This window comes from Oryzias latipes, chromosome 5 (assembly GCF_002234675.1).
Source record: "Oryzias latipes chromosome 5, ASM223467v1".
In the NCBI taxonomy this organism is placed as follows: Eukaryota; Metazoa; Chordata; class Actinopteri; order Beloniformes; family Adrianichthyidae; genus Oryzias; species Oryzias latipes.
This window is the reverse complement of record NC_019863.2, coordinates 20,338,296-20,350,295: the sequence shown is the minus strand read 5'-3', so window position 1 is coordinate 20,350,295 and position 12,000 is coordinate 20,338,296. Positions and strand designations below refer to the sequence as shown.

The 12,000-nt window shown below is 44.6% G+C and overlaps 1 protein-coding gene across 1 annotated transcript; it reads left to right on the top strand.

Annotated features, from left to right (window-relative positions):
- The first annotated feature begins 396 nt into the window (after positions 1–396).
- Positions 397–3,638, top strand: LOC101162593 (ETS-related transcription factor Elf-3). Its single transcript, XM_011475233.3, has 9 exons — positions 397–723; positions 847–986; positions 1,451–1,684; positions 1,815–1,922; positions 2,009–2,146; positions 2,252–2,338; positions 2,422–2,541; positions 2,679–2,874; positions 2,979–3,638. The coding sequence occupies exons 1-9, from the start codon at positions 524–526 to the stop codon at positions 3,088–3,090; spliced, it is 1,335 nt and encodes a 444-aa protein (XP_011473535.1). The 5' UTR covers positions 397–523; the 3' UTR covers positions 3,091–3,638.
- Positions 3,639–12,000: the final 8,362 nt, after the last annotated feature.

Genomic DNA, 12,000 nt, shown 5'->3' with positions numbered 1-12,000 from the left:
CTGTAGTGACCTACTGCGCTGCCAGTAGGTACCTGTGTGAACTTGAACAGTAAAAAGCGCCTTGATGAAACAATCTTCAAGCTGACAGGGCAGCCGGCACAGACAGGCTGTTTTCATACAAGTCACACCTGCAAATCAATTAGCGTCTAATGTTATCTTTTCTTGATGGCTAAGTATCTGTATGTGGAAAAATGATCATTCAACTGGATGTAAAGGATGAAAACAATGAAAGATTCACTTGAGACTGCAGACTCCAGAAAGCTTTTGTTTCTTTGTGTGTCTGAGTATGAAAGAATGCAGTTAACCTGACACTGCAACCTCCACTGAAGGAAACCGCAAAATCGTCTCTGTGAGCTGTTAGAAGATTCCTTAACATCTCACTGCTCTGTTTCATAAACTGCAGGAATCTTGTAAGACAAAGATTCATTTAGAAAAAGAAAGCCTTTGACTTAGCAAAGATTGTCATGGGTTCCTGACTGAAATCGTTCAAAGACGAGGGGAAAAACAGGACAGGTTTGTTTTGATGATTGGGTTCTTAGGAAAGTGGAGGTGGGAGGAGGAGGAGGAGCCACAGCTGGAATTTCCCTACCTGCCTGCCTATAAAGTGGTTTCGTTGGCTCACGGGCTTAATAAGGAACAGACAGAAACCCAGGGAGCTGAACTGCACACGTCTTGGATCGTGTTGGAGCATTCTGACAGCAGCTCAAGCTACCGTTCCTGCAGGTTACTATCAATTTAATCATTTTGAAATCATTCTACACCAGTATTATTGCTGCTGGGCTGTCATGTTCTGGTCTTTCTGCCTTTCATTGCTTTACTCATGAGCATTGGTGTTGTGTCTCTCAGTGGCTTCATCATGTCGTCCTCGTGCCTTAGCAGCGTGTTGACCAATGCCAACCTCACCATGTACCAGACTGGCCTGTCTGATGGGGTGTCACCTGGTGGGCTGCCCAGCATCAACCCCTTGCAGAACTCCAACATGAATGGTGAGAGGCCAGTTTTGAGCTGTTATGGTTTTGGTTTTTCATGCTGTGTGGGATAGGTTCTCAGACCTCACCACGCCTTGGCCTGATTTCAGCAGCTAAATCATTAACTGAAAAAGTCTTACTGCCACTGTGCTCAGGAATGCTGTCATTTTGCCTATTGGCCTGAGTCTATTTAGTGGAGAAGTTTTTCAGAACTCCAGACCATGACTGTTTTACATTTATCCACATCCCTGATGGCTGACTATGCAGAAGCATCATAAATGATTAAAACATGCCACACTTTGCAAAAGGCACAATGAAGAAAGCAATGTTTGATTAAAAGCAAATCCCAAAGGATTTTCTTCCTAAGTGGATTTTAACTTTAAAGCTAAGGATTGGCACATTTAGCAAGAAATTGAACTCTACAAGTTGGGTGTTAAATATCAACAAATGAAAATATTTTTGTGACTCCTCTCCCTAATCAGGAAATTGGTACCGACAGACCAACCCAGAGAACTGGACTGGAGAACATGTTTTGGAATGGATCAGCAACCTTGTAGAGAGAAACCAGTTCGATGCCAGCACCCTGAGTCTGACATACTGTGCCATGGATGGCCACACCCTCTGTCACATGGACCAGGACCAGATGACAGCCACGTTTGGCCCAGCCCTTGGCCCACATCTCTACCTGAGTTTACAGGAGCACAAGACTAAATATGGTAAAGTTCGGAGTCATTGATATGACGGAAGTTTGTCAAATAACTTTTCCAGTTAAATCTGCATTTTTGAGCCAACAGAGTTGAAATTCTTAAAACAGATCATTTATGTTTATGTCTTTTTGGTCTCCAGAACTGCTGAACTTGTCAGCACCAGAAATGAATGAGACCTGTCAGCTTTTGGACAACTTCTTGGACAACCTGAACTATCCTCTGCTAAGCACCATCAAAATTGGACACGGTAAATACTCTGGACATACAGCACATGTAGAATGGGCTTATTCAGTTGAGTTTTAATGGGATGCCGTCTGTTTCTGCTGCCCACAGCTGAAGAACCCATCAACAAGAAAGAGTTAATGTTACAGGAGGAGGATTGCCTGATGAGCCCGAGCTTTGAGTCCATGGACTATACAGGCTACCATTCTGACAACCAGTGTGACAGCGAGTTCAGCGGGTCCACTAATGGTCAGTCCTCTGTCTTTAAGGACTTGAGATTGTTATGATTAATTGAAAATGAGTATTTTCAGTTTTTCAGGAATTAAAGAGTTTTTCTTTTCGTTCCATCTGCAGGAGGAATGTTCAGCTACCCGAACCAGAGTTCGCCAGAGTCCGGCAGCAGTGAATCAGATCCAGAGTTTTCTTACCCACCGATCTCCAGTGAGTAAGCATTCAGAGCTTCTCAGCCTCCGTTTAGGGTAGAATTCAGCAGCCTCATCCGGTCTGATTTCTTGTATCGACAGAGATGCACATCAAGACTGAGGAAAGAGAATGTCGGGTGAAGAGGCCGCGGGGTCGTCCTCCAAAAGTGAGCAGAGAACACAGCAGTGGCCTTTACAGCATCTCTAAAAAGAACAAGCATGGTAAATGTCCCTGTAAATCTTCTGCACCTGTACCTTAGACTTTGCATAACTTTTGCATCTTTATCAGCTCACAGATGAGAGTCTTTATGTGCTGATACAGTCAAATTTATTCAACTTGTTGCTCCTCCTGTTCACAGCTCCTCGAGGTACTCACCTGTGGGAGTTCATCAGGGACATTCTAATTCACCCAGAGAAGAACCAGGGTCTGATGAAGTGGGAGGACCGTCGGGAAGGGGTGTTCAAGTTCCTCAAGTCCGAGGCCGTGGCTCAGATGTGGGGCCAGAAGAAGAAGAACAGCAGCATGACTTATGAGAAGCTGAGCCGTGCCATGAGGTGAGCTGCACTTTACTGCCAAATTACCAAACAGAAGCTTTGAATGAAGTACTTAGACAGGTCGGTCTGTGAGCCTCTGCTGAACCATACTTTTACTCTCACAGGTATTACTACAAAAGGGAGATCCTGGAGAGAGTTGACGGCCGAAGGCTAGTGTACAAGTTTGGGAAAAACTCCAGTGGCTGGAAGATCGAGGAGGTTGGCATGAGCCTGTGACACCTTCATGAGAAAGCCACTAGCCTTAGTAGCAAGCAGTCTTGAAGAAGGTCAGCTGTCTTGACAGAGAAAGTCTTCCAGCCCAAAGTTTTAGACACAGACTTCCTGTAAGAGGGAAGGTGTTACAAAAAATGTAAGCCAGTGTGCTTGGCTCGTGTAGGTTTTATGAACCATTATTATTTTTTGAGATGTTGATGAATTGTACAGCATTCAATTGTTGACTGATGATCATGCATTATTTTTCATTTGTGTATTTTTTTCTGGTTTGAGTATGTCTTTTCTTTATGGTTGTGTACCAACAGCTCAACAGAGAGCAGGGGAAGTGTGTGATGTTCCACACATTTATAGCAAAAGGCCCTGAACTCTGTGCATCTATGTGCAAGAAAACTTGTTGCAAGCATAGGAGCTGATGATCATGGAAATCAGCTGCAGTTTTATCATTCTATTTATCCTCTTGTACCTTTGGATTTATTTTGTTTTTACACAAGCCCTGTCAATCTCAGCGTCTTGTTTTTATAGAACTCAATAAAATTGTGCACAAATACTAATTTTATTCTCTGTTGTTTGTTCTGGTTGACAATGCAGCCGTTCATGGATTCCATTACGCAAGAAAAGTGCTTGTTGTTGAGACTGAAATGGTCTGTGGACATCCTGATCACTGTGTGATAACTAAAACAGCCCTGAAATCACGATCAAACTGAATGTTAATACAAATGTTTGCTGTCATGCAGATATCATGTGACATTCTAAACAAATCATTCACTCCTGATTTCAGCTTTATGGCTCATCAAACCCAAAAAGCGGAAAACTTACTTCTGTCCGTTTACCAAAATCCACAATTGTCGTTGAAATACTTTCTTCCTGTCCAGTCTGAAAGACAGTTAAAAACATCAGAAGATTGGAGTGCAAGTGTTTTACTGCAAACAAAATAGGTCATTCTTGCTATTCTGTTTGAGGTCAATGGCAGCAGAATAGAAAACATGATGTGCATTGGGTTTCACCCCTCCATAAACTGCCTTTTGTTGTCCCTGTATTCTCAAATATAATCTGTAACTCAGTAGTTTACATGCTCACCCAGCACCAAGACCTCAGCTAAAATGACATGCTCTTTGTAAGAGGCTAAGACCGAGCGAAGCTGAGTTGAAGGAGTTTGTTTTATTGGGGATGTTGAATGACTTGGAAGATTCTGAACAGGTTTCCAAAGTAAAACAAAAGAGGTGAAGGTTGTATAGATAACATGGCAGTCACACAGATCCACATTCTCGAGAAAACAAGGCTGTGCAGCGAATGATGATAACTATATTCATAAAAATAGAGCTTTACAACGATCCATATCTGAGCCTTACCAGCAACGAGCCATAAAACCAGTCACTCCTGTTTACTGGAACGACTCATTTGTTGCCAGCATACCGGTTCAACATGCCGACATGCCTCCACACATTTGATGGCATTAGGTAGTAATAAAACTCCATACAACTTATACAGTGAGGCAAATAAGTATTTAAACACCTTGTAATTTTGCAAGTTCTCCCACTTTGAAATCATGGAGGGCTCTGACATTTTCATTTTGTGCATGTCCACTGTGAGAGACATAATCTAAAACAAAATCAGGAAATCGCATTGCATGACTTTTTAGAGTAGAGTAGAGAGTAGAGAATACTTTTTTAATCACCATTTGGAGAAATTCTGTTGTCCAGTTAGCACACATATCACACTCGGAAAGGAAAAAAAAACTAAATTACACTAAACTAACACTATAATGACAAGATAAATAACAATAAATGCGTAATGCATAAATAAATTACTTAAAAAGTTAACTTAAAAGACAATAATATAAACAAACAAAATGCTAAAAATTACAACATTAAAATTTAAAAGAATTTATTTGTATGCTACTGCTGCTAATAAGTATATGAACACAGGAGAAAAACAATGTTAATATTTGGTACAGTCGCCTTTGTTTGCGATGGTGCAGGTCAAAGGTATCCTCTAGATTTTCACCAGGTTTGTACCTACTGCAGGAAGGATTTTGACCCACTCCTCCACACAGATCTTCTCTAGATCAGTCAGGTTTCTGGGTTGTCCTCTTTGGATTTTGAACTCCCTCCAAAGATTTTCTGTTGGGTTGAAGTCTGGGAGACTTGCTAGGCCACCTTGGAAGCTGTAGTGCCAGCTCTTATTAGGTCATTGACCAGCTCCTCCTGTGTAGTTCTGGGCTGGGTCCTCACCTGACTATAGGATCATTGAGACCCCTACAGCTTTGTCTTTGGTGTCTTTGGTTTTGGCCATGTTAGTAGTTGGAGTCTCACTGATTGTTTTAGGTGGACTGGTGTCTTTATGCAGCTAACAACCTCAAACAGGTGCTTCTGATTTAGAAAAAGTGGAGTGGAAGTGGATTGAGGGTCAGAATTCTAGCTGATAGACAGGTGTTCAAATACTTAATTGCAGCAGTAGCATTCAAATAAATAATAAAAAAAAATCATGCAACATGATTTCCAGATTTTATTTTAGATTTTTTCTCTCACAGTGGACGTGCAACTAAGATGAAAATGTCAGACCCCTCCATGATGTCTAAGTGGGAGAGTTTGCAAAATCCCAGGGTGTGGAAATACTTATTTTACCTTACTGTATATGCATTAACAGGTAAAATAGTTGCACGGATATGAGAAAATCAATTTTAACAAGAAGACCTTTTTGATTTATAAAGCAGCCACAGTCCTTAACCACATCTTTACAACAACAGTCACCCCTTGATAACGCATGGCTATTTTCTGTAGAATTGTTTTAGGCTGCAGATAACAACATTACTGTTAATTTCACTGATTCATTAAAAGCATCTGAAACAGGTCGGGCAGTTGTGAAGTCACATGGGATCTCTCTGTGTGCTTGTTTTAATTGATCAAAGAGAATGCAAATGAAATATGCAGAGAACGCTGTGCTTCTTGATTAGGAATTTTACCTCATGGTGAAAATGTTTGTGGTTCCAATCCGTTTCCAGTCCACATTCTCTTCTCATGTATGCACGACTGCATGGATTTTCTCCAGTACATAGTTCAAAATCATGTTTTATAAAAGAATTTGAACTAAAACTGAACTCTACAATTTATGCTCAAGATTGTTGATAGGTTGATGAATAACCACTGTGAAAGAAAGAAAGAAAAAGTAAAGCAGTGTGTTGATTGCAATGGCTCCGAGGTAATGTTTAATTGCACTTCTTGGGTGATTTTGAGTTATGACAAAGTAAAAATGAACTTTTGTTCGATTTGCACCACTTAGCTTCAAGCATGCACTTTTTGTTTTCTTGCTTCAGTCGATAAAAGGTTCGAGTTACAGCTTTCTGCACAACTAGTAAGACCTGTTTCATATGACAAGATAACATCGAGATTGGCTAGTTTACTGCATGACATAACTGCTCACATTTATTTTTTATTTCATTGTCCTGTTAAACATAGAAAACATAACTTTTAATTTTGATGTCAAAATGCAAATGGAAAAAAAAAAGGCCCGCAAAACTGCCTGCAAAAAAATGATAAAGACTTTGCTACAGATGAATTAAGATAGATTGAACAAAAAGCCTAAAAGAGAAGATCACAAAGAAAAAGATAGACATGAATAAGGTCGTGTTTGAGTAGAGCACAAAAACATGGCTGACGCTTCCAAAGCTACATCCAAACCACCAAACAACTTCTGGAATACTGTACTTTGAACATATAGTAGATGTTTGCTCACATTTTGTCAGATACGTTGCCTGTAGACAATAAAGCATGTTGTTGGAGGATCAATTTTGTGGGTTTCTTTTATGATCATAAAACCAAGGTTTCTTGCAGACTAAAAAGCATCATGTGTTAATGCCATCTGATGAAAACAGCAGAACACAAAGGCTTGAACTGTATGCTTGTGTCCAAAGAAAGATGGATATCAGCACTGATTGTGCGCAGTAGGGAAGCAACACACCAAAAGCAAAAAAAAAGTGCCCCTGTGCACACAATCACTATCAAATTTCCTTTGATTATTAAATCATAAATAGCGTATATATGTATAGCACTTTACTACCTTTTTAAAAGGCCCAAAGTGCTTTACAGTCACAGCAGCATTCACACAGACACATTCACACACTGCCTTACACTGGTGCCAACCTATAACCACCAAGGGCCAAGTGGGGTTCAGTGTCTTGCCCCAAGGATAGTTTGACACGGGGAAGGCAGTATCTGAACCTGTGATCTTCCAATCAGAGGTTGACTGCTCTACCTCTGCACCGTGGCTGCCTCTGTATCCTTTATTAGACCCTGTCAGGTGTGACTTTAGTCATCCTTTTGGGACTTTGATGGTGTGGTATAACCCTGTTCAGTCTCCCTGCTTTTGCTTTTATATGTGCATGTGCCTTTTTAGGTGACTGACCCCCTAAATCACATGTGTCAAACTGAAGGCCACATGTGGCCTGCCATGTTATTTTATGTGGCCCGCGAGAGCATAAAAGTTTTTAATTTATTAAAATAAAACATTTCTTTAGTTGATTACATATTATTTATCTTTTGCTTCTGTTGTAATTATTCAATGTTTGCAGGTCTTCTGTGTGTATGCAGACAAATTGTTGTCATCCAACCACCAGTTGGATGCAAGGCTGTGTGCAGCCTTTTTTTGTAAAATGTTACATGTCATGGCTAGTACACGGAACGGACCCAGACGCTGGAACCCAGAGGCAGAGACAGGTGAGTGAAAGGTAAGTAAAGAGTTTATTTTAAGTTATTGGTGATTCCTGACGAGGCTGTGGGTAACGTGGCTGCGGCTCTTGATTGTAGTCTCCGGTACAGTACGTGCAGAGTCCCAAGAGCTGGGAGGCCAGACAGAGTTCGTGGCGTGGCTGGAGATCCAGAGGAGCACAGACACTGTGGCTGACAAACACAGGTGACGTCGACGAGGAGTGTTATGGCAGCTGCTGCTCGAGGAGGTGAGATTCAGGTGACACTCTTGGCATGAGGTGAGGACCTGAAGCGAAGAAAACAGTCAAGGTTAACTTGGGACGAGACAAGGGGGCCAGACGTAGAGAGCTTCAGGAGACTAGGCACCATCAGGGTTAACGAACTGGCGGAGAATGATGAAGCTGGGTCTCCTTAAGTAGCAGGTGTCTGATGAGTAGAGTGGTCACAGCTGAGAGGGATGAGCAGCAGAGCTGGAGGGGGAGGAGTCTGACAGGCCACCATGACAGTACCCCCCCCTCAACGACTGCCTCCTGGCGGTCCAGGCCGACGATCCGGGTGGGCGCGGAAGAAGTCGGAGATGAGGGAAGGGTCGAGGATGAGGGAACGGGAGACCCAGGAGAGTTCCTCAGGACCGTACCCTTCCCAGTCCACCAGGTACTGGTGGCCACGGCCACGGCGACGGATATCCAGGATGCGGGAGGCAGTGAACGCCGGACCCCCATCAATGATACGGGCGGGAGGTGGGGAAGTGGAAGGCGGGCACAAAGGGCTGTCCAAAACAGGTTTAATGTGAGAGACGTGGAACGTGGGGTGTACTTTAAGGGCAGCAGGCAGGCGAAGACGGACACAGGAGGGATTGAGGATGCGGTCGATGACATAAGGACCGATGAACCTGGGCGCCAACTTGCGAGACGAGGTCTGCAGGGGAATGTTTTTAGATGACAGCCACACTTTTTGACCTGATAAGTGGGGCCCGCCACCCTGTGGCGATTGGCGATCCTACAGTTGTCCTCCTTGGTCCGAAGCAGAGCCTCTCTGGTTTGGTTCCACACCCGTTGGCAGCGTTGAAGATGATGTTGCATGGATGGGACAGCCAGCTCCAGCTCCTGAGAGGGGAACAGAGGGGGGGAATAGCCCAACGATGCTTCGAAGGGAGAGACCCCGGTAGCAGACGAAATGTGGGAGTTGTGGGCATACTCGATCCACACCAAGTGTGTGGCCCAATCAGCCGGGTTCTGGGCGGCCAGACAGCGTAGAGCCGCCTCCAACTCTTGATTTGCACGCTCTGCCTGGCCGTTGGATTGGGGGTGATAGCCGGAGGACAAACTAACTGTAGCCCCCAACGCCGAACAGAACGCCTTCCAAACGTGAGAAATGAATTGAGGGCCCCTGTCAGAAACAATGTCTGCTGGAATGCCATGATGGCGAAAAACATGGTTCACTAGGAGGTCGGCTGTCATCGTGGCTGAAGGTAACTGGGGCAAGGGGATGAACTGGGCGGCTTTGGAGAAGCGATCGATCACTGTAAGAATTACAGTGTGGCCTTGGGACGTGGGTAGCCCAGTAACAAAGTCCACAGCGATGTGTGACCAGGGTCTATGGGGAGTTGGCAGAGGATGGAACAAGCCAGCAGGGGTTGAACTGGAGGACTTAGATCTAGCACATGAGGTACAAGCGGCGACGTACTCACGCACATCCTTGTCCATTTTGGGCCAGTAAAACCTCTTCCGGAGGAGATTGAGGGTCCTAAAAACTCCGCCATGGCAGGCAACCCGAGAACTGTGACCCCAGGAAAGAACGTCTGACTGGAGTGACGTGGGAACAAAGAGAATACCGTTAGGACAGGAGTCGGGTTTGGGTTCTTCCCCCTAAGCATTAATGACCCGGTTTTCGATGTCCCAGGTTAAACTGCCCACTAGGGCAGGTAGATGGAATGATGGTATTGGAGCTCGTGGTATCATCGGGACTGAATTGGCAGGAGAGGGCATCGGGTTTGGTGTTGCGGCTGCCCGGCCTGTAAGTAATCGTGAAATTAAATCTGTCAAAAAATAAACACCAACGAGCTTGACGTGAATTTAAACGCTTGGCTGAACGCAAGTAGGCCAGGTTCTTATGGTCGGTCCATACTATAAAGGGTTGATCTGCTCCCTCCAGCCAATGACGCCACTCCTCCAACGCTAGTTTGATGGCCAGCAGCTCACGATTACCCACGTCATAATTCCGTTCAGCGGGATTAAGTTTCCGGGAAAAGAAAGCACAGGGTTTGAGTTTGTTTGTGGTGGTTTCCTTCTGGGAAAGGACAGCTCCGACCCCAGTGTCAGAAGCATCGACCTCTACTATGAACTGTCTAGCCGAGTCGGGTTGAGTGGGGATGGGTGCCGAGATGAACAGGGACTTGAGGGTGTCAAAGGCGACTTGAGCATCAGGGTTCCATTGAAAGGGCTTTAAGATTGAAGTTAACTGAGTAAGAGGTGAGGCAATGCTGCTGTAATTTCTGATGAATCTTCTGTAGAAGTTGGCGAAACCCAGGAATTGCTGTAATTTTTTGCGAGTGACTGGGGGCTCCCACTGGGAGACAGCTTTGATTTTAGCAGGGTCGGGTCGGATGCGGCCAGCCTCGAGAATGTAACCAAGGAACTGGACCGAGGAGGCGTGGAATTGACATTTTTCTGCCTTCACAAACAGCTGGTTCTCAAGTAACCTGGTCAGAACCTGGCGCACGTGGTTTTCATGTTGGACAGTATCACGGGAAAAGATCAAGATATCGTCAAGGTAGATGAAGACGAACCGATTAATAAAATCTCGGAGCACGTCATTCACAAGTCTTTGAAAAACCGCGGGGGCGTTGGTGAGGCCAAAGGGCATGACCAGGTACTCGTAGTGGCCGAGGGGAGTATTGAACGCGGTTTTCCATTTATCCCCCTCCTTGATACGGACTAAATGATAGGCATTGCGAAGGTCAAGTTTAGAAAAAATCTGAGCGCCTTGAACAGAATCAAAAACCGAGCTTATGAGGGGAAGTGAGTATTTGTCTTTGATAGTGATAGAATTAAGTTCGCGGTAATCAATACAGGAACGCAGGGTTTTATCCTTTTTCACCACGAAGAAAAACCCAGCACCAACAGGAGAAGACGACGGGCGAATGTGACCGGATGAAAGCGCTTCATGGATGTAGGACTCCATAGCGGCCTTTTCGGGACCAGATAAATTAAATAGATGCCCCTTGGGCAACGTAGCCCCTTGAAGGAGCTCAATGGCGCAGTCCTAAGGCCGGTGGGGAGGTAGAGCATTAGCTTTGCATTTACTGAAGACAGCTTTAAGTTCATGATAGCAAGAGGGAACCTTAGTGAGATCGATAGATTCAACGAGAGCAGAGTTAACAGGAGCTAAATCGGGGATGGCAGACTGAAGACAGTTAGCCATACAGTAGGCACTCCAAGAATTAACCCGTTGGTAAACCCAATCAAACTGGGGGTTATGATGTTTCAACCAAGAACAACCCAAAACTATAGGATTATGAGGAGAGTGAGTAATAAAGAATTGAATGTTTTCATGATGATTACCGGATGTAATGAGCTGGATGGGACCGGTACGGTGAGTGATGACTGAGAGGTGCTGACCCCCCAAGCCAGCAGCTTTAGTGGGGGTCTCCAAGTGTTCAGTAGGTAGTGAGAGGGAGTTTACGAGGCCTAAGTCAATGAGGCTTTGTTCAGCTCCAGAGTCAATTAAAGCCTGAGCCTCCGTGACTAGAGAATCAAAACATAGCTTGACAGGAATGCGACAAAAGTCTGTGGGAGGAGAAACAGACTTACCCGCCCGCGGCCTGCCGTCTAGCGGGGGGTTCGGGAGTTTAAACGAAGCTTACAGTGGGAGACCTGATGACCGGGATTTCCACAGTAAAAGCATAAGCCATCTTTACTCCGCTTCTGACGTTCTTCGGCAGACAGCTTTGAGTGGCAAACCTGCATGGGTTCTTCAGGTGATTTGCGAGGTAAGACCGTCGGGAACTCTGTGAGATGGATAGAGGAAGGAGACTGGTTAGCCATAAGCGGAGTACGAGGCTGAGAGGCGCGCTCGAGTTTACGTTCACGGAGGCGAATATCAGATCGTAGAGCAGCGTTGACTAAACCTTCAAAGCCGGTAGCTTCTGGCTGAGTGCACAGATGATCTTTGATGTGGTCATTCAATGATCGGTAAAAAATACCTCTGA

Bases quoted from the DNA above. Each gene is read 5' to 3' on its own strand.
- LOC101162593 (XM_011475233.3), top strand. From the start codon at position 524: ATGATTGGGTTCTTAGGAAAGTGGAGGTGGGAGGAGGAGGAGGAGCCA. The intron at 2,542-2,678 runs GTAAATGTCCCT...TCCTGTTCACAG, and splicing joins CTCTAAAAAGAACAAGCATG to CTCCTCGAGGTACTCACCTG. The intron at 2,875-2,978 runs GTGAGCTGCACT...TTACTCTCACAG, and splicing joins AAGCTGAGCCGTGCCATGAG to GTATTACTACAAAAGGGAGA.